The 23,522-nt window shown below is 38.0% G+C and overlaps 1 protein-coding gene across 4 annotated transcripts in view; it reads left to right on the plus strand.

Annotated features, from left to right (window-relative positions):
- LOC101407762 (aldo-keto reductase family 1 member C15-like) overlaps nucleotides 1-23,522 on the plus strand; it is a 45,265-nt gene that overhangs the window by 13,245 nt on the left and 8,498 nt on the right. For 2 of the 4 annotated variants that reach the window (XM_087420910.1, XM_004425408.3), the window contains 3 exons: nucleotides 1,202-1,367; nucleotides 3,235-3,317; nucleotides 5,490-5,532. The exons of the other annotated variants lie outside the window; for them this stretch is intronic. In XM_087420910.1, coding sequence (XP_087277036.1) covers nucleotides 1,202-1,367; nucleotides 3,235-3,317; nucleotides 5,490-5,532 — 292 coding nt within the window. Of the gene's footprint in view, nucleotides 1-1,201; nucleotides 1,368-3,234; nucleotides 3,318-5,489; nucleotides 5,533-23,522 lie in introns of those variants that run through there. 4 annotated transcript variants of the gene reach the window in all.

The following is a 23,522-nucleotide window of genomic DNA, read 5'->3' on the forward strand; positions in this document are numbered from 1 at the left end:
CTCCTCCCTCCCCACTTCCCCTCTGGTAACCACCAATCCAATCTCTGTCTCTATGTGTTTGTTTGTTGTGTTGTTATCTACTACTTAAGGAGTGAGATCATACAGTATTTGACCTTCTCCCTCTGACTTATTTCACTTTGCATAATACCCTCAATGTCCATCCATGTTGTCACAAATGGCTGGATTTCATTGTTTCTTAAGGCTGAGGAGTATTCCATTGCTTATATATAGCACATCTTCTTTATCCACTCATCCCTTGGTGGGCACTTAGGTTGCTTCCAAGTCTTGGCTATTGTGAATAACGCTGCAATGAACACAGGGGTGCATGTATCTTTATGCATTGATATTTTCCTGTTCTTTGGATAAATACCCAGCAGTGGAATAGGTGGGTTGTTTTTTAATGTGATTTAATGGTAAAATTTACACAGCTTGTCATGCATAAATCTTAGCTGTTGAATTTTGACAAATGGATGTACTGTATAACCTGACCCCTATCATTGTACAGAAACTTTCTATTTCCCAACAAAGTTGCTTTGTGTCCTTTCCAGACAATTCTTCCTCACCCCAACGCAGCCATCTTTCTGATTTCTTTTCTCAGCTTAGATTAAGTTAGTATCTTCTTTACTTCACAAGTAAAATAAGTCATAGAGTATATACTCTTTTGTTTCCAGCTTCTTTGGCTCAGCATAACATCTATGAGATTTATTCACATTGTTACAGGTATCTAGTTCATTCCTTTTTTACTACTGAGTAATGTTCCATTGTATGGATATAAATACCACAGTCGTTTCTCCATTCACTTGTTGATGGAAATATTAGTTGCTTCCAGTTTTGTGCAATTATGAATGAATCTCTACCATTATTCATGCAACTCTTTTTTTTGCTGAGGAAGATAGCCCTGAGCCAACATCTGTGTTAGTCTTCATCTATTCTGTAGGTGAGACACTGCCAGATCACAGTTGGTGAGCAGAGTAGGTCTGTGCATGGGATTCAAACATGTGAACCTGGGCTGCCGAAGATTCGAACTCTGTGGAACATTAAACACTTGGCCATGGAGCTGGGCCTATGAAACTCTTTTTTAATCATACCATATTGTACCTACTTATCTCAATTATCAGAGGAATTTGAGGAAAATAACTCTCTAAATTTTCATTCCTACACTATTCAAATGTTTTTTTTTTTTTTTGATTTTTGTTTTCAGGGTGGAAAAGGATAGTCCATATCTATTGGAGGATCCAATCTTGAATGTCATTGCCAAGAAACACAATCGAAACCCAGGCCAGATCGTCTTGCGCTACCAGCTACAGCGGGGGGTGGTGGTCCTAGCCAAGAGCTTCAATGAGAAGAGAATCAAAGAGAACTTCCAGGTATAGGTCGAATAGTGTATCCAGAGTGAGGGGCAAGTACTGCCTTGGGGGCCATCTCTCATGGTTTTCAGCAACCACGCATGTTCATTCATTCCCATGCATCATTCCCAATGGGGTCAGCTTGGAAAGGTGGAAAGAAAGAACACTGGCCTCAGAGTCCTAAGTTTTATGGACTCTAGGCCTGGCTTTGCTGCTTCCTAGCTGTGTGACACTGAGAAGATTTCATCTTTTTTTTTTTTTTTTTTTTTTTTTTAAATCACTTGTGGGAGTCCTTCCATGCACTAAAACTCTTTTAAAACCCTGGTTCCACTTCCTCAACTTTTCTACTTGATGACCCCATATTTGTAAGTCAATATCAAACCAAATAGCATTAGCTGCTTTGTTGAATCACCAGATATCCCAGCACAGTTGTTGACCACCATAGGTCTAGGTAAGGCTCTATTTGTGAGTTTTTCCTTATTAAACTAAAATTGTTCATCTATATGTCACTGTACTCTTTTGATTGTGTGATTCTAAATATAGTGACTCCTTCTGGGTCATCTTTTAGCATGTTTCCCCAGCAGAGCTCCTGGCATATCAGAAACTAGATCTAAGTTTACAGACAGGCTAAATTAACAAACAAATGAGTAAAGTTTCTCCCTCATACATCTCCTGGTCCTTTAGATTAATCAGTGGTCTTAAACTTATTTTGTTGCGAGCCTCATGCGAATTGTTAAAAACTACATAAGCTCTATCCCATTTTAAGGTCACAGGTAAAAACTTCATCATCAGCTTAATATATGCAAAAGATGACATTGGACCATGTTGTTTATAAGGTATTTGCTCTAAAACCTTGAAGCTGTTGGTTAGTTCATTCAATTTATTAAAATATCGAATACAGAAATCTAAATCTCATTGTTAAACCAGTCAGAAAATAATCCCATTTTATTTTTTAATTTAGCTCAACATGTTAATACATATACCCATGACAACCAAATCACTTTTGGAGTATATTTTAAAGATGAATGACAGGGGGACAGATAGATAGATAGATAGATAGATAGATAGATAGATAGAAAGAAAGAAAGATAAGACACTGAGTTCTCCATGAAGTTGTCCCCAGGATTAAATGATGGCCTTCCCATTTTCATATTTCTTACCAAAGATCTGTCTGCTTTGCTATTAATTGAGTCTCCATTAGGGGCTATGTATCATCAAGTAAAAACAAATCTGGACTTAAGTAAGAGAGACTTTGTTCAAAAGGGAGAACTCTCTGAATGTAAGATCTGTAAGTATCTCAAAGATCAGTTTGAAAGAGTTTTATTTTATAGGGAAGAGTAAAAACCCCTAGAGAGAGATGGTGTTTGTGGTTAGCATGAGCAGGTGGTGTTGTCCAACAGTTAATCCAGGAAAGCTTTTACCGAGGGCCACAGATTCTTGGAGAGGCCTGCACGGGAGATTGCTCTTCCTTCCAACACTTGCTTAAGTTCAAGGCTGTCAAACTCTAGGGTCTGGTGGGGAAGGAAAAACCTGCCCTAAGTCTGGCCAAGTCAGCAAGTATTTTGTCCATATTGTCCAACTGTCTCTTTGTTTGGAAAAAAAGGAATTTTTTCCTTTCTGTTACAATAAATTCACTTGGAAAGATTTGGGATTGATGAGTTGTGAGCCTTTCTTTTGTGAAGTGGAGAGAGAAGGAGAAGAAGTGGGGAAGGAGAGGTGGAGAACACAGGCAGAAGAGTTCTGAGGCTAGTACACCCAGAAGCTGGTGACAGGGAAGGCTTCCCTGGACACTCTGCTTGGCTCTGTCCAGCTGTAAAGTCCTCAAGTTCCCAGTTGGAAGCCAGCTGCCTTGGGGGAGAGTTAAATGTGATTCTTTCCTTCATTTCAGGTTTTTGACTTTGAATTGACTCCAGAAGACATGAAAGCAATTGATGGCCTCAACAGAAATTTCCGATATGACAAAATGCTATTGTAAGTGCCCTGTAGACTGCTTTTCACAGGTTGTTTTCTGTAGCATGTAGGTTATCAGAGGAAGTAAGCTTCCCCAAATCAGGAAGACGGGCCTGAGTTCCATTGTAGGAGTAAAACAGGAGCTTCCTGTAGACTCAGACCAGAGGTGACTCTAGGGCTCAGTCTCTGTCCCAACATAAACGAGAGCAGAGCCCAGGACAGACCATAAGTAAAATTGCCAAAGTTTATATCATGGTGAACTCACTATTTTGTGACTCTGGTCACTGTGTCTGGTAAGCTTCCACACAGGGCTGACTTACCCGCTCAACATGGACAGCTCAGGGCCTATAGCCCACTTACTTTTAGGGCCTATAAAATGATTCATATTTACTTCTTTTTAAAATCAGGAGAAAAATGATTATATTAAAAATGCCTGTATAATAATGAATCCAGCCTGGATTCTATTCATTTTTATCGTAACACAATAGTAAAATGTAATGTTAATATTTTTGACAAGGGAAGGGCCCCAGGGAGGCAAAAGTGCATAGGTGCCGGGAAAGTCATACCATGGCCCTGCTTCCACTTCCTCTCCTAAGTGTCCAATATCATTTCTCCTTAACGGACATTCCTGTTCCAAGACACCATGCATTTCTTCTGAATTCATCTCTCAGTTGGCCTGTTTTCCCATCACAACTCCCATTTCCTAAGCCATGTCATCTCATCAAACTGAATTATAGGGGCCAGCCCCGTGGCTAAGTGGTTAAGTGCACGTGCTCTGCTACTTGCAGCCTGGGGTCGGATCCAGACGTGCACTGACGCACTGCTTGTCCGGCCATGCTGAGGCAGCATCCCTCATACAGCAACCAGAAAGATGTGCAACTATGACATACAACTATCTACTGGGGCTTTGGGGACAAAAAGGGGAAAAAAAAAAGGAGGAGGACTGGCAATAGATATTAGCTCAGGGCCGTTCTTCCCCAGCAAAAAAAGGAGGATTGGCATGGATGTTAGCTCAGGGCTGATCTTCCTCACGCACACACAAAAAATTGAATTATAAATGGATCTTGAATTTAATTGACCCTAACGTTAGTGATTGATGTGTCCCCAATGGCACACACCAACATTAGATCCTCTGGATTTCTCTGTTTCTTGAGTCAAGGCTTACTCCAGGGAGGCCTTTGTCCCGCAGCAGACTACCTGCTGGGAGCCTCCACTTGCTTTGACTTTGACTTGGTTACAAACACAGGATTCCAGTTGTTCAGTTCCTGCAGGAGCATCTCAGGATGAAGAGAAAGAAGACTCATTGAATTAAGAAGTTTGGAAGAGAGTTTAGACATAAGGGGAATAAAATTTTAGTTAGAAAATAAAAGTTTAGTTCTAAAAGAAAGATCTCAAAATTCTCCTTCTTGTTTGTAAAACTATATCATGATTCTGAGTAAGTAACTTTTCCATTCCCAAAGGCTTTTAAATAGAAGCATATGATCTCCTTCATTAGGCTGTGAATACCTAGTCTCACTCTTCTTTGTGGTCCTAAGTTAACAGCACAGCTCCTGGCCCGTAGAATTGCTCAGAATGCACTCTTTAATGAAATTGAATAGAAAAGGACAAATGTAAAAAGGAAAATAATAATATGGAAAAGTAAGAAAACAACAGTAATACTAGTGATTGAATAACAAGTATTCTCATAAATCCTAAATTCAGAAAACAGTAATGACATTTTGTAGGCGTGGTTATGTAGGTGTACATGTTGTCTCTTGAGTAGATTAGAAGTTCTTTAATGGAGGGACCCTGAATTGTTGAGGGTTCTTTGTACATATACATTGAATGAATGCATGAAAAAGAGCAGCAAAATCATTATTGTGATCATTCTCATTGGCTAGAGACAAAAGTTGCACAGGGGCTGAAATGGCTACAAAATCTTAGCCATAGTTCTCACTTCAATAAATGCAAATTCTAATCTAAATCAAACTACATGTCACGTTGGCACTTATATTCCATGGGGATGTGGGAATTAGGCATGCAGGTGGGGTTTGCACATGGACAGGGAGTCTGCATGTGTGTGTGTCGGAGTAGAAGGAGGGACGTGGTAGTAAAACTAGTTTTCAGCCTATCCTGACACCATCCTCAGAGAAACCCTCTCTTTGACCGTGTGAAGACAGAGTTAAGGCATTAATATCCCTTCTTCTCTTTCAGTGCTGTTGATCACCCTTATTATCCATTTTCTGAAGAATATTGACTGGCAGATACCCACTATGAAATCTACCAGAATTTCCTGCTCCTAAGGGTGTAGAGAGGATTTCTGTACTTGGTGGAGGTGATTCAAAGCAGCGTCTCTAGTTTCAGGCTGCTGGCCTAGTTTTTTCAGTTTCATTTACTTTTTTTTATTTTATGAAAAAATAAAGACTTCAAAACAAGGATGTTTGCTTTTCCTTATTAAAATAATTTATACAAATTATAGCAAACTTGGAAAATAAAAGGGAAAATAGAAAGCAAAAATAACTCGTAATTAGCTCATTTAAAAATCCTTGAACTCTCAGTGCATTTTCCTTCATTATTTTCCTATAGAAATGTGAGATTGTATGTTTATTTAAAATATTGAAATAATCTTCAATATATAGATTGTGTACTTTGTTTTTTACCTTAATGTAAGTATTTCCCAAGCTATCAAATATTATTAAAAATTCAGTATGATATTTTGCTTGTTGTGAAGCATTACGTCTTATTAATTTCTTTAATGTCTCAATCATCTGCCTATGTTGTGGCATTTTGATTAGTTCTTGTATATTTTGCCATTGATTAATTTATTCATTCAGCAAAATCCTTACTGAACATCGTTCATGTGCTAGAAATTGTTTTATCAGTGAATAAAATAGACAAGAATTAAATTAAAATGAGAAATGTCTTGAGATTACAGGCTAGTGGAGGAAGAAGACCATGAAGTAAATAGGGAGCACTGAGCTGTTAGAAATGCATAAGTGCCTGTGGGGAAATAATTCTGCACAGTCTCACATTTCTGTACACCTGATAAACAGAGTCACCGAGTACCCTGCATTCCACATTTTGTGTTCAGGAGGTTTCTCCACCGAATAGCCTTGGAAGGTAGAGATAGTGACTCCCTCCAAAGAAACTGAAGGTATGTTTACTGTCCAGGAATATAAACAAAATATCTCCCTGAAGAGAAAGGGCCGAGATGCTCAGTGCTTGCTATAATCCATCTGAGTTCCCTAGATACAGGTTTTCCTCCTATGAGTCAACGTGCAAGTTCAAGTGTCATGCGGGCCCCTTCACTTCACCCTGTGGAAATGCAGGTTCAAGAACCTAGTACAGCAAACCTTAACAAGGGAAACATTTTCAGAATATATCCATGTATCAAATCCTCACTTTATAAACCTTAAACTTACACAAACTTATATGTCAACTATAGTTCAATAAAACTGGAAAAAATGCTGTTACCTTCACTACAGCTATTGCAGTGAGTTATAAACTATCCTTTTTCTCTGACTGAAAAGTTTCATGACTTCTACAAGCGTCCATGAAACTGTGGCAAATTAATTTGTTAACTTGAGTCAGGTTAAAATCTTAGATCCTTCTTGATGCTTGACAGAATATATGCAGAAAAATTAAGCAGGCATGAAAAGAGATAGTGGTGGGCAGTGGGAGAATTAGGTGCTATTTTAAGTAGGACGATGAGAGAAGTCTTCACTGAGAAGGTGTTTGAGCAGATATTTGAATGAGACAACAGAGTGAGCTATGTGGATGTGTGGGAGAGTATTCCTGGACATGGAATAGAAAATGCTAAGGCCAAGAAGAAAGAGTGTTCCTATAATACTTAAGTGACAGCAAGTAGGCTGATGTTGGTGATGTTTAGTGAGCAAGGGAGATAGTAGTAAAAGATAAGGTCCAGATTTGCAATAAGGTGTTGGTTATGTCATGCTGGCTTTTGAAAGACTTAAAAATTTTTTTATGAGAGAAATGGAGAATGATTACATAGTAGCTACATGAGCTGACATGTTTTAAAGGCATCAGTCTGGATGTTATGTTGAGAAGAAAAAAGGGCAGAAAACCCTCTATTAGGGCTCTTTACAAAAATTCATGTGAGAGATGATATTGGCTTGGACCATCATATGATTAGTGAACGTGGTCAGAAATTCTTAAGAAGAGGGATGTATTTTAAAAGTAGAGTTAAGAAGAATTTCTAACATTTTGAATATAAGGGAAAAGGAAAATATGGAGTCAAAGTAGACTTCAGACATTTTGAGATAAGGAATTGTAAGGAAGGAGTTGCCATTTGCTGAGATGGAGATGATGAGGAGGAGCAAATTTTTGTGGGAAGATGATGAATTTAACTTTAGACGTGTATGTTTGACAGCCTATTAGGTATCCAGGTGAAGATGTTGTGTAGACAGTGGAGCACACAAGTCTACAGGGAGAGGACACGTCAAGACCAAAGATAAAAATTTGGGATTGGAAAGAATATGGTTGTCATTTTAAAGCCACAAAGGCAACTGATCAGAAATTAGATGAGTGAGTGTGGACATAGAAGAGAAGAGCCATGAGGGATCCCATCATTAAGAAGTTGTTTAAAAAAGTCAAAGAACCAACAAGGGAGGTTGTGAAGGAGGGGTAGTGAGCTATAAGGGAAAGCAGGAGATTGTTTTGTCTTGGAAGACAAATGAAGTATTTCAAGGAGAAGAGTCAAATGCTACAAATACGACAAGTAAGATAACTGCAAACTGACCATTGTATTGGAATCTAATATTCAGAAAGTAGTGTGATCAGAGCATTAGTTGGAACAGGGAAGAGTTACACAATAGCCCATCACACTGGGGATGTTAAACCCTTAGAAAGAGAGAAGCACGTAACTGTTCTTTTAAGGCTGACATTATCTTGACACTAGTATCTTACCCATTTCTCAGTACACTCCCTTCATGGTTTTGGTTTACAATTCCTTCCCAGGGTATGTTGACATCATCCTTGTTCATGCAGACAACTCAAGCTTCTCAGTGTTCTGATGTACTCAACGTCTAAGAGTTTCTACTTGTACCTACAGTACATGAGGTAACTACTCCCATGTTTACTTCTTAGAACAGCTTAATCTATGAAATCTTAACTTTGACACATTCCACCCAGTTCAATTTTAATACTCTGTGGTTTCTACTACACCTCAACCCATTAGGTTCCTGATTCATCATGAACTGTAGTCACTGAGTCTCCTATTCCCCTTCTAATCCTTTCAGTTCCCATAGAAATTTACATATACTAACTGCAATAAATTGAAACTGAAATAAATTGAAATCGCAATAAATTGAAATCTAATCAGACATCACACATTCTCTCTATATTTCTCCTTTAAGCACACTGGTGCTGGGTGAGGCCTCTTAGCTTTTTCACCTCTTAGTCCCTCCTGGTGCCAATCATATAGGGCAAATGTCTCCACAACTAAAACAATGGCTCTGCTTTTATTTATGTGGACCCTTTTATCTGAAGCTGAGACCCACACCCATCAGAGATTCGTATTTGTTTGACCATAGTAAAGCGTAGGTATACATATGTTTTAAAAGCTCCTGAGGCAGATCTAAGTGTGGCCAAGATCTGAAATGTCTAATCTAAAGACCGTCAGGTTCTCACTATGATTACAGTGGTGAAGGTGTTTGCATTCCAAACACACATTGTACTCCAAATGGTTTGTTTAGGTCACACATGTTCACTCCATTGCCCTTGACATGTAATCACCTTGCGAAGAGGACCGTGACCCACTCCTGGCCAGTGACACATAGGAGGAACTCGGCTGCAGGGCTTCTAAGAGGGGTTCCCTCACTTCTTAACACGGGCAGTCTCTCTCCTTCGACTGGATATGTCCTATTGAGATGTGATGTCTGAAATTGCAGCACTGTCTTCACCCATCCCAAGGATGATGTCAATACACAGATGAAGGAAGAGCCAAGAGAGTATTGTAGAAGATCTGGACCTCCTGTGGCTCACCCAGAGGTGGCCCTTCCTCTTGACTTCTTATTATGGAGGTAACACATTCCTGTGGCGTTTAAGCCAATTTGAGATAGGTTTTCTTGACCCAGTTGTATTCTAACCAAATCAGCCATAGAAGTTAATAATTTTCTCTTTACAACTCCCTGCACTGTGTACCAGCCAGAGGTTTCAAAATCTGTGGAAATTGCTGAGTCATCCTCTGAGAGGAGGAGCCCCAGTGGATTCCAAGGGTTTGATGATAGAACTGCGAAAATTTTATTAAAATGAAAAGATGACACAGAAGAGGCAGTGATCCCCAAAAGAGTTTCAGCTTCTCCTTCACTCATCTTCAGGTTTCATTCAGGGCACATTTTGCTCTTCAGACAGAACCCCTCTGACACAATAGTGAGTGAAGTAGATTTTACTTCATAGTCTATGGGTTATGAATCTCATCAAACATCATAATTCAAACTTTGTGAATATCTTCTTAAACATCCCTGTTTTTCCCCAAAATTCCTCCCAGGGCAACAACAGTGCCTCAGATCCCCTCTCCACCCTCCCTCCCTTCCATCTCTTCTCATATAGAGCGTCTACCATCCCCTGCCTTTTCCAAAGCAATGAAGTCTTACCTTTGGCTTGCATAGCCCCTTAGACCCACACACCACACCTATAAGCCTGTGTCAAGCTCAAGTATACTCTATTTTTGTTCCCATAGAATACCATATGACCCCACTCTCCTCCCAGAGAATTCATTAGACAAAATAGGTCACTTCCTGGGGACAAGTACTACTGGAAGCATAATTTAAAAAAAATGTCAATATCCTCTTTGCTGAGCAAATATTTGATGTTCTCTGTACACTGATATTTCTCTTGTATGGAATGAGTAAGGAGAAAATCAAGCAATTATTGACTGGTGAACACGAACAATACCTATTTATAACTCCAGAATCCCCTCTTCTCCCTCTCCTCCAGGACTGGGAAATCCTGAGGTCTCTTGACATACTGTTTTCTTCTTCAGCCTCATTGTATAAACTGGGGAAAATTTGAATCTCCACCAACTCCACCAACCCAGAGTGGTCAAGCACAAGCCCCAGTGGACCAGCCAGTTCCTCCAGTGAAATTAGGGAGGCTGGATGATTCTAACTGGTCATTGGTTGAATAGGGGAAAGTCCAGGCTGGTCCCTCTGTGATACATAATCTATCCTACAAGTTAGAGCCTGCCCTAACCTTCCCAAAAGAAAAGCACACCAAGAGTCAGGTCCCTTCTGTCCTTCCCTCTATGTGGCTGGGTCTGGTGAAGGCAGAAGTCACTGTGTCCCAGGCTTTCCCTCTTGCTTCCAGTCTCCACAAGATGCCTTTCCTTCCCACAACCAACACAACTTCTTGAAGTCTTAGCTGTCCCTGCTTGTTCTTTATCTGCACAAGTGAGACCAGCATGTTATGGAGGGGGTGACATTAGTGCCTGACAGCCATGGTCCTACTGTTTGTAATGAACCCCTCCATATGGCAACAAACTAGAGAGTGTAGCTCCTGGCTTGCTCAAAGAGTCCTCAGTGGCAGTGAACTTGGTTCTTCTGGTATTTCCCTAAACACAGTCTCCTCCAGTCCAAGCCCAACTGGAGCCAAATCCGCATAAAGGTCTTGTTACCCACAGGTAGCCTTGGTCACTTCCCTGGTTATTTCCTTCTAAATCCCCAGGTGGGCCCAGGAATCTGAACTTTTATAAAAGCTTCAGAGGTGGGTTGAATGTAGCTATTTTGTAGACTGGCGTTTGGGAAGTCCTTTTAAAGTTGTTGAGTAGTTTATGGTTTTTTTTTTTTTTTTTTTTGGAAACATCTAATAATGCCTACGAGGTATGTTTTATAAAGCATTCTTTGAATCTCCTTTTTAAGGAATTTAACATCCTTGATGCAATGGGCTATTGTCTGACCATTCACTGTTCTAATATTTGTTTAGTTCACACTGCATTTTGAGTATTACGTTCTAAAGTATCATAGGAAGGAATCACTGGTTGGAATGAAGTCAAATTTTATTAATTCAGAGCAGGGTCCCATAGCACCAGGGTCAGGAGGTCAGTAGGGGTCCTTTGCTTAGTTGGTGCAGGCTGTGTGTCTCAGACCTCCACACTGACAATGAGAATGGCAGAACAGCTTCCCACTAGTTCCCCAAAGGCACATCTGCTCTCTTTCAGAGTTTGTAGTTCAGGAAACTAAAATTCTTTCTTCATCTTCATTAAAGTTGTAATCAGAAATTCTACCTATTCTATTCTATTAGAAATTTTACCTAATACTATTCTATTCTAACTCTTGCACATAGTTAACTGATATTCATTAATTATAAGGCAGCCCTAAAATATCATCTTGTCTATACTTAATGATGGAGACCCACTTATCAATATTGCTAACTAGGATAAAGTCTGTTCTACCCACACTATAATTCTACAGAAAATAAAGAGATTTGGAGTTTTGATCTTTCTTTCTTTTCATAAATTAATTAAAAGAACAACCACCATCCTTTCCTAAAGCATGGAAAACTGACCGTGACTCAGGTCTGTGAAGGAGCAGAGAAAAATAGAAATAATTTTAATATTAATCCAGACGTTTGCAACATGTATATCAACAGTATAATAAATATGGTGTTCACCACATTAGGATCTCATCCCCCCAGCACTTTCTTCTCTTTATTCAGAAGCTAATACTCAGAATGCAGTGTGACTGGAGTAAAGGTTATAACACAGTTATGGTCAGACAATAGACCATTGCATCAGAGGATGTTGAATTCCTTAAAAAACAGAAACAGCTCACCCCAAACTGCTACTAGTAACACTATAGTTCCCCTTGAGTGTCTCTGGGTATTAAAATTAAGCAACATTCTGACAGAATACCAACCATTTGAATGAATGACTTCAGTGGGACAGACGGCAGGGGAGCTGAATAATCAAGAGGGCGACTAAGGAAGAAAATTCTGCAGGTTAAGTTCAAATAACATCCACAATCAGAGAGGGCACAAGGAAAGGTCAGGCTATGGAATACTAACTAGTATATTCTTGATCTCGGTGTCACCAATTTGTGGTCTGTATAATTGAGATCACGGATCATAAATCCTGAATCTTCCCAAGTTGAGGTAGTCACTGGAGCCAACCAGTTCTGGACAACCTCCTACTGATCATGAATGATCCTTGGAACTGCTAACCTGGTGACTCTCAGGGGGGTCATTACATGTGGGTACAAGAGATCTACTGTGAGAAGAGAGGAGCTATACCTGGCTGTTGGGATATGGAGGGAAACCATTGAATGTGTACATCGCTTTGATTAACATTGCCATCCCAATATTAAGTCTTTCATTTATGAACCTGATTATCTTTCCATGTATTTGTCTCTTCTTTAGTTTATTTAAGCAAGTTTTGTAATTCTGACTGTACAAGTCTTTTGCCTCCTTAGTTAAGTTACTCCTAATTATTTTATTCATTTTCGTACTATTATAAATGGAATTGTTTTTATAAATTTCCCCCAAAGATTGTTCATTGTTAGTGTATAGAAATGTAATTGATTTTTCTGTGTTGATTTTGTATCCCACACCCTAGCTGAGATCATTTATTAGTTCCAACCGTTTGCTGTTTGATCTTTAAGATTTTCTACATATAAGATCTTGTCATTTTGGAACAGAGATAATTTTACATTTTGCTTCCCATTTTGGATGCATGTTATTTCTTTTTCTTGTCTTTACTGTAACTGGAACTTCCAACACTATGCTGACTATGAGTGGAAAAGCAGGTAAATTTTTCATTTTATTGTTCTTAATGGAAAATGCTTTCTCTCTTTCCCTCTTCAGTATGTTGGTTGAGGTTTTTTCACATATGGGCTTCATTATGTTGAAGAAGATTCTTTCTCTTTCGAGTTTGTTGAGTGTTTTTTATGAGGAAACTGTGTTGAGTTTTCTCAAGCACTTTTTCCACCTCAGCTGAGATGATCATGTGGTTTCTGCTTCATCCTGTTAATATGGTGCATGGCATTTACTAATTTTTGTATGTTGAACAACCTTTTCATTCCGCGAATGAATCCCACTTTGTCCTGGTGTAAAATTTTTAGTATGCTACCGAATTCAGTTTCTAACATGTTTTTTTGAGAATTTTTACTTCTCAAACCTTATGAAATATTTGTCTTTAATTTAGTTTCTCATAGTATCTCTGTCTGGCTTTGTATCGGGTAGTGCTGACCTCTTATAATGAGTTAGAAAGTGTTCCCTCTTCTTCAATTTTCTGCAAGAGTTAAGAATAATTGTCTTAATTTTGCTTTAATGCTTAGTGGAGTTCACTAGTGAAGCAATCTGGTCCTGGGCTTTTCTTTGTTGGGAGATTTTTGATTACTGAATCAATATACTTAAGAGTTATAGGACTACTCAGCTTTTCTATTTCTTTGTGATTCAGTCTTTCAAGGGTATGTATTTCTAAGAATTTTCCATTTCATCAAGATTTCTCAATTTGTACACCTACAGTTGTTCACAGTACTCTCTTTTCTATTTTCTTGTTTATCTTCTGTATCGTAGTATTATCCATTATTCAAAGTGGGATATTGAAGTCTCCAACTAGTTTTGTAGTGGTGTCTATTGCTCCCACCGATTAAGTCAATCTGGTTTTGATATATTTTGGAGCACTGATGTTTGGTACATATATGTTTTTAATTGCTCTATGTTCTTTGTGGATTGACTCTTTTATCAATATATAAGAAACATTTTTGGCTCTTGTTACAGTGTTGTCTTAAATCTTTTCTTCTCTGTTACTGGTACAACCACACCAGCTCTTTTTTGGTTGCCATATACGTGGAATATCTTTTACCATCTTTTCCTTTCAAACTATTGGTGTCCTTATATATAAAGTGAGTCTCTTACAGAGAACATACTTGATCTTGCTTTTTTTTAAATACATTCTGCCAATCTATACTCTTTGATTGGTGGTGTTTATTTACATGTAAAGTAATTACTGATGGGGAAAATTTACTTTTTATTTTTTTTTTCTTTCTAACTTAAGTCCCTTATTTCCTCCATCACTACTTTCCTTTGTGTTTAGATGATTTTTGGTTGTGACATGTTTTGATTCCCTTCTTACTTTAAATTGTGTATATTCTATTATTATTTTCTATGTGGTTTTCATGAGGGTTACAGATAATATTGTAAAGTTGTAATAATCTATTTTGAATTGATATCAATTTAACTTCAATGCCATGCCAAAACTCTACTCTGATACAGTTCCATTCCTCTCTCCAAATTAATGTTATTGATGTCACTAATTTCATCTTTATACATTGTCATATTAACATAGATGTATAACTATTTTTATGCATTCTTCTTTTAAATGCTGTAGAAATGAAAAAGTAAAGTTACAAACCAAAAGTGCACAATTTTATTTCTTTCCATGTATTTACATCTACTGGGGTTCTTTACATCTTCATATGGTTTTGAGTTACTGTCTAGTGTCCTTCCATTTGAACTTGAATGATTCTCTATATATTTCTTGTAGGGCATTTCTAATGGTAATGAACTCTTTCAGCTTTTCTTTATCTGATATTGTCTTAATTATTCCCTCATTTTTGAAGGACATTTTTACCTGATAGATAATTCTTTGCTGATAGGTTCATTTTCTTTTCTATAGCTCTTTAAATACATCATCCTCCTGTCTTATATCTTCCAAGGTTTCTGATGAGAAATCTGTTGATAGTCTTATCCAGGATCCCTTGTGCCTGATGAGTCATGTTTCCTTTGCTGTTCAAGATAGTCTCTTGTCTTTGTTTATCAACAGTTTGAATATAATTTATGTAAGTGTGGGTATTTTTGAATTTATCCTGCCTGTAATTCTTTGAGATTCTTGAATTCATTGATTATTCATGTCTTACATTCACCTTTGGGAGTTTTTGTTCATTATATCTTCAAATAATCTCTCTGTCCCATTCTTCCTCTCTTCCCCTTCTGAGACTCCAATAAAGTGTATATTAATTCACATGATGGTATCCTGTAAGTCCATTAGGGTCTGTTCACATTTCTTCATTTTGCTTTTTCTGTTCCTTAGGCTCCATATTTTCTATATCTTTTTTGATATTATCATTTTATTCTTATATGATTAACTTGATTTCCTTTAGTTCTTTGTGAAATTTTTCCTTTAGCAATTTCAGCATATATAAGACAGTTGTTTTAAAACACTTTATCTACTAAGTCCAATGCTTATACTTGTTCAGGTACCGTTCTTGTTATTTTATTTTATTTTTTTAGTCAATAAAAGTATTTTTTTTTGTATGTTGTTTTGTGTGTTTGATTGCCATTAGAAAAAAACACCAACTCTCCCACTCTTCGCAGATTTATTCTGTGTCCTGACAATCCTTCACTTGTTAGCTTGGCTTGCTCCTAGTCGTGGGATCAGCCCGACATGAAAGCTGAGGGTCTATTCAGTTCTTTTCTGAGCACGCATCCTGCCAGGCCTGTGTGTTGCTTTTTTAATTCTGCTGAATACATGGCTGCTTTTGGAAAGTCTTAATGTCCCAAAAATATACACCCTAGATTCTCCTCAGAGCTTTATGTGGTCTATTATATGTCTCCAATCTTAATACGCTCCCCTTGGCATCTATGAATTTATAGAGCCCCTATAGCAATAATGAGCCATTCCAGCTACTTTTCAGTTCAAGCTTAGCGTTAGGCAAAACAGACAGCAGTCTTTCAGGCAGCCCTCAAATAGGTTATAACATTGCAAATAAGATCTTCAATGTTGACTCTTGTTTGAGAGAGATAACAGGCAACTGGGCTGATGCCTCTTACAGACCAAGTGCACTGTGCCAGGCAGGGGGAGGGACAAGGGTGAGTAAATACATAATGAAATTTCCTACCACTTTGAATCTGGCTTTTTCCTAACTGGGTGTTCACTTTGTTGCTGTAGATCTTTCACTGTTTTCCAGAGCTCCTATAAGGTCATTTCAGCTAGGTTCTGTCTTCTTATATTGCCAGGGGAGAACTTAGATCTTCTTATTCCACCATTTTGCTGACATCACTCTATGTGTTATATTTTAAATGGCTTCATAATATTCCACCGTATCAATGCACCACAATTTCCATAATTCCTACCAAATTTATTGTAATTCACGTTGTTTCAAGTTTCTTCTTTAGTGAACACTGTTGAGCAAGATAATAAATTATATAATATATTCATCATTTTTTTTGTTACTTACATCATGATAGGTTTCTAAAAGTTATATAACTGGATGAAAGATGTAAGCAGTCTAAGATTCTGTTTTCATACTGCAATTGATATCCAAAAACTGTTAATTATTAGTACTCCAATAATCACCTTGCCAAAATGTTTTTTTTGAGTACCCTTTTCAGGATTGCACCCTTGTTAGGATGGGATATTCTTTCATAAAGCAAAGAAAAAAGAAAAAAAGATAACTTTGCTTATGGCAAAGGTAAAAAAGGCAAATTTTCTGTCAATTTGTAATTCTAATTCTCTACTGAAGTTCAACTTTTTAAAAAATGTTCATTAATTATTCCTCTAATTTTGTATGTTTGTTTGTGTGTGTATATGTATGTGTGTATGAAGTGAGATACTTAATTTTTGCAAAGGATGTATGATTAAGGGGCTTCATCATGGAAAAACAAAAAAAGGAGATTACTATCTGGAGGGTTCTAGACTAACATATGGTCAATATTAGTTCAGCAAATCTCTTGCAATAATTTACTAATTTTCTTGGATTCTGAATGAAAAATTTACTTGTGTAATAAATTAATGATTTCATTATCACTACATAACAGCTTAGTAAGATTCCTCTTCGATAAAACCAAACCAACAAGGTAAATGGTTCCAATTCTCTTCTCATTCTGTGGCTTACTGTTTTAACCTTGCTCCTCCTACGATATCTTTGTTAACAGTTGGACTGTGGACTTGGGCATTACCCTCCTGTGATTCACATAACTGATGAGGGCAGAAGACTAAAACAGAGTCGGCTGATACAGAGGTCTTACAAGCAATGAATCCCAAAGATTGGCGTGTGGAATTAAATGATGGACACTTCATTCCTGTGCTGGGATTTGGCACCTACTCACCTGAAGAGGTAACAATAGTGGTCTTGGGGTTGAGGATTCAAAAGAAAATAGACCTAGCATGAGTGGAAGCTGACTTGGGTTGTCAAGTCATTGAGTTCCTTGTGACTCTTGGAGGCTCACTTGGTTCTTGTAACCAGGCTAGAATCATTCCTTTTACAAAGAGACAAAGTACTCAGTGTTCACTCTGCATCAGGGTCTGACCATGTTGACACCTACAGATTATTCTGGTTTTCCTCCAATTTCCATCTATTTCCCAGGTTGGCAAAAGAGATGAAACTCAGCAGTGAAGAACACTGACTATCAGCTGCCTTGTTTTGAGAGTGATTGCATGGTAGTTGTTTATCTGTCTATTTCTGCAATTAAAAAATATTATCTCCCACCTAGAGGATGTGATCTGGAAAAATATTTGTGGTAAAATATTCTGGAGATGAGGTGAATGACAAGTGATGGGAGAGAGTTGCTGTTCTGCTGCAGGGTAGTCAGATGAGTGCCAGGCAATAAATATTCCACCTCTAGTTTCCCTCGTTCTTCTCATCCTACTTGGAAATTTATCTGTAATGGAAAATATGGTATCATTTGAGGGACTAAGTTACAGTCTTCCAGGACAAGATTTCAATTCTTTGTCTTTGTTATTACTTTCCATTGAAGCAAATAGATAGAGTTGGACCTTGGACATATGAGGGAGCAAAGAGGACAAGTTACCAGAATGAAAGCCAGAAGTTTGCCTTCCAGTTTTGTCTTTATAAGAGTTATATGACAAGGGACTAGTACTTAATTGTTGAGTCTCACTAAGTTATCTAAAAAACAGAAGGAAACAGAAGAGACACTTTGGAGACAAATGACAGGACTTGTTTACTTTGTAGTGGAAAATGGGATGAAGAGGAGGAAAGCATCAAGGATATCACTGAAGCTTCACCTTTGGGAAACTTCTGAATGCCCCTAAACCTTAGGAAAGAGCATGACCAACAAAGGGCAGTTAGATCAAATATCTAGTTCCTAGCAACATCATTGAATAAAGAAAGCTTCTGAAATACTTAAAAAGAAATGGAATATTATTCAGTTCTAAAATAGAAGAAAATCATGCCATTTGTAACTACTTGTATGAACCTGGAGGACATTATGCTAAGTGAAGTAAGACAGACACAGGAAGGCAAATACTGCATGATCCCACTTTATAGGGAATCTAAAAATCAAACTCATAGAAGCAGAGAGTAGAGGAGTGGGCCTGCAAAGATTGGTGACTGGATTCTCTGCAGCATGGCAACTGAGCAGACTTTAGTGGGGCAGGGTGTGCACAAGGAGCAGGTGGAGAGTGTGGGACAGTGGTGGAGTGTGTGGGGCTCCCGCTGTGGAGAGACTGGGTCCGCTTCGGGAGGTCAGGGCACGCATACAGGACAGGACTGTGTTGAGTGTGTGTGTGGACCTGTGGGCGGCAGGGCTTGTCAGCTGCAGAAAACTTGTGCTTCTCAAAGACCCACATAGGGGGTTTGCCCTACCTTCCAAAGCCTGAAACAATTGGGTGCTCCTGTGCCTGAGGCCAGCCCCACCCAGCTGCAATCCTGCAATCCTCAGAGAGCTGACAAGAGACCTAATAGGCTAGAGGCTTACAGCAATTGTAAGACCCTGAGCCTAACAACTGGATACACTGGGGGCCTACTCACTTAAAAGAAATACTGCAACACAAATGTGCTATTAGAACTGGCAGCCAACTGTGCTGGGGCTCCCCACGCATGATAAAGAGACTGAAGGGCCCACAACAACTACAAGCAGATGAGCATTACAACATCTGGCCAGGAACATAACTCAGCCTCCCTAGGTGCCTACAGGGAGAGCAAACAGGCCACAAAGAGGACACACATAGCTCACATAGGGGTCACCCCTGGAACATTGAGAACTGAGGGAAGCACACTGGAAGCATCCTAAGGCATCACTTACATAAGGTCACCTATCCAAGAGCAGGAGACTTAGCTGACCTACTTAATACGTAGACACAAGCACAGGGAAAGAGGCAAAATGAGGAGGCAAAAGAATACATTCCAAGTAAGGGAACAGGACAAAACCCCAGAAAAGGAACTAAGTGAAACAGAAATGAGCAACCTACCTGACAGAGAGTTCAAACTAAGAGTGTTAAGGATGCTCACTGATCTGGGGAGAAGAATAGATGAACTCAGTGAGAATGTCAACAAAGAAATGGAAGATATAAAAAAGAACCAATCAGAAATGAAGAATACAATACTGGAAATGAAAAATTCATTAGAGGGACTCAAAAGCAGAGTAGAGGATACAGAAGAACAGATCTGTGAGCTGGACAAAAGACTAGAAGAAATTACCCAAGGTGAACAGGTAAAAGAGAAAAGAATTAAAAAGAGTGAGGACAGTCTAAGGGACCTCTGGGATAACATCAAGCGCACTAACATCCATGTTATAGGTGTCCCAGAAGGAGTAGAGCGAGACAAGGGGTGAGAGAATCTATTTCAAGAAATAATAGATGAAAACTTCCCTAACCTAAGGAAGGAAACAGACATCCAGGTACAGGAAGCACAGAGAGCCCCAAACAAGATAAACCCAAAGAGGCCCACACTGAGACACAATATAATCAAAATGTCCAGAATTAAAGATAAAGAGAGAATCCTAAAAGCCACAAGAGAAGTCAAGTTACGTACAAAGGAAACCCCATAAGGCTATCAGCTGACTTCTCAGCAGAAACCTTACAGGCTAGAAGAGAATGGCATGATATATTTAAAGTGCTAAAAGGAAAAAACTTACAGCTAAGAATACTCTACCCAGCAAGGTTATCATTCAAAATGGAAGGAGAGGTCAAAATTTCCCCAGACAAGCAAAAACTAAAGGAGTTTGTCACCAAGAAACCAGTACTACAAGAAATGATAAAGGGACTGATTTAAGGGGAAAAGAGAAGACCACAAATAGGAAAAATTATCTATTTCCATGATAAGAATGTAATGGATACAAATGCACAAAAAAAAGGTTAGATATGATATCAAAAACATAAACAGAGGGAAGAGGGGAATTAAAGAGTAGAGCTTTCAGACAGAGGTCAAACTAAAGTGACCATCAATTCTGTATAGAAGAAGAAAGGAACAGAGAGGGATTACTACAACACTGAAAAAAAAGAAAAGTTAAAAAATGGCAGTAAGTACATATTTATCAATAGCTACTTTAAACGTCAATGGACTAAATGTTCCAATTAAAAGGCATAAGGTGGCTGATTGCATAAAAAAACAAGACCCATATATATGCTGCATACAAGAGACACACTTCAGACCTAAAGACACTCACAAACTGAAAGTGAAGGGATGGAAAAAGATACTCCACGCAAATAGCAACGAAAAGAAAGCTGGGGTAACAGTACTCATATCAGACAAAATAGACTTTAAAACAAAAACTGTAAAAAGAGACAAAGAAGGACATTACATAATGATCAAGGGAACAATCCAACAAGAGGATATAACACTTGTAAATATCTACACACCCAATGTAGGTGCACCTAAATATATACAGCAATTACTACCAGACAAAAAAACAGAAATAGACAGTAACACAATAATAGTAGGGGACTTTAACATTCCACTTACACCAATGGATAGATCATCCAAACAGAAGATCAATAAGGAAACACTAGCTTCAAACGACACACAAGAACAGATGGACCTAGTAGATATATACAGAGCATTCCATCCAAAAACCGAAGAATACACGTTCTTTTCAAATGCACCTGGAACATTCTCCAGGATTGGTCACTTATTAGGCCACAAAACAAGTCTCCATAAATTTAAGAAGATTGAAATAATACCAATCATCTTTTTTGACCACAACGGTATGAAACTAGAAATGAACTATAGGAGGAAAATCAGAAAAGCCACAAATACATGGAGATTAAACAAAATGCTACTGAACAACGACTGAGTTAACGAAGAAATCAAAGAAGAAATCAAAAAATACCTGGAGACAAATGAAAATGAAAGTATGACATTCCAGAATTTATGGGATACAGCAAAAGCGGTTCTAAGAGGGAAGTTTATAGCAATACAGGCCTATCTCAACAAACAAGAAAAATCTCAAATAAACAATCTAACAATGCACCTAAAGGAAATGAAAAAGAAGAACAAACAAAGCCCAAAATCAGTAGAAGAAGGGAAATAATAAAAACCGGAGCAGAAATAAATGAAATGGAGACCAAAAAAACAATAGAAAAAATTAATAAAACCAAGAGCTGGTTCTTTGAAAAGATCAACAAAATTGACAAACCTTTAGCTATCTCACCAAGAAAAAATGAGAGAAGGCACAAATAAGTAAAATCAGAAATGAAAGAGCAGAGGTTACAACAGACACCTCAGAAATACAAAAAATTATAAGAGAATACTATGAAAAGCTATATGCCAACCAATTGGACAATCTGGAAGAAATGGATAAATTCTTAGAATCATAGAACCTTCCAAAACTGGATCAAGAAGAAGTAGAGAATTTGAATAGACCAATCACCAGTAAGGAGATCGAAACAGTAATCAAAAACCTCCCCAAAAATAAAAGTACAGGACCAGATGGCTTCCCTGGTGAATTCTACCAAACATTCAAAGAAGACTTAATACCTATCCTTTTGAAATTCTTCCAAAAAATTGAGGAGGGGGGAAGCTCCCTAACTCATTCTAGGAAGGTGACATTACCCTGATACTAAAACCAGACAAGGACAACACAAAAAAGAAACTTATAGGCCAATATCACTGATGAACATCGATGCAAAAATCCTCAACAAAATACTAGCAAATCGCATCCAACAATACGTTAAAAAATTATACACCATGATCAAGTGGGATTTATTCCAGGTATGCAGGTATGGTGTAACATTTGCAAATCAATCAACGTGATACACCACATTAGTAAAATGAAGAATAAAAATCACATGATCATCTCAATAGATGCAGAGAAATCATTTGACAAGATATAGCATCCATTTATGATAAAAACTATGAATAAAATGGGTATAGAAGGAAAGTACCTCAACATAATAAAGACCATATATGAGAAACCCACAGCTAATATCATCCTCAATGGTGAAAAACTGAAAGGTATCCCTCTAAGAACAGGAACCAGACAAGGATGCCCACTGTCACCACTCCTATTTAACATAGTACTGGAAGTCCTAGCCAGAGCAATCAAGCAAGAAAAAGAAACAAAAGGGTTCCAAATTGGAAAGGAAGAAGTGAAACTGTAACTATTTGCAGATGCCATGACTTTATATATAGAAAACTCTAAAGTATCCACCAGAAAACTTTTAGAAGTAATAAACGAATATGGTAAAGTTGCAGGATACAAAATCAACATACAAAAATCAGTTGCATTTCTGTACACTAACAACGAAGTAGCAGAAAGAGAAATTAAGAATACCATCCCATTTACAATTGCAACAAAAATAATAAAATACCTAGGAATAAACTTAACCAAAGAGGTGAAAGATCTGCACACCGAAAACTATAAAACATTTCTGAAAGAAATTGAAGAAGACACAAAGAAATGGAAAGATATTCCTTGCTCTTGGATTTGATGAATTAACATAGTTAAGATGTCCATACTTCCTAAAGCCATCTATAGAGTCAATGCAATCCCTCTCAAAGTTCCAACAACATTTTTCACAGAAATAGAACAAAGAATCCTAAAATTTATATGGAACAAGAAAAGACCACGAATAGCTAAATGAATCCTGAGAAAAAAGAACAAAGCTGGAGATATCACACTCCCTGATTTCAAAATATACTACAAAGCTGTAGTAACCAAAACAGCATGGTACTGCCCCCAAAACAGATACACAGATCAATGGAATAGAATCGAAAGCCCAGAAATAAACCCACACATCTATGGACAGCTAATCTTTGACAAAGAAGCCAAGAACATACAATGGGGAAAAGAAAGTCTCTTCAACAAATGGTGTTGGGAAAACTGGATAGCCACATGCAAAAAAAATGAAAGTAGACCCTTACCTTACACCACACACAAAAATTAACTCCAAATGGATTAAAGACTTGAATGTAAGACCTGAAACTGTGAAACTTCTAGAAGAAAACATAGGCAGTACACTCTTCGACATTGGTCTTAGCAACATTTTTTCAAACACCATGTCTGACTGGGCAAGAGAAACAATAGAAAAAATAAACAAATGGGACTACATCA

The sequence above is a fragment of the Ceratotherium simum genome, chromosome 32, assembly GCF_057802395.1.
Source record: "Ceratotherium simum simum isolate JZ-2026a chromosome 32, ASM5780239v1, whole genome shotgun sequence".
NCBI lineage: Eukaryota > Metazoa > Chordata > Mammalia > Perissodactyla > Rhinocerotidae > Ceratotherium > Ceratotherium simum.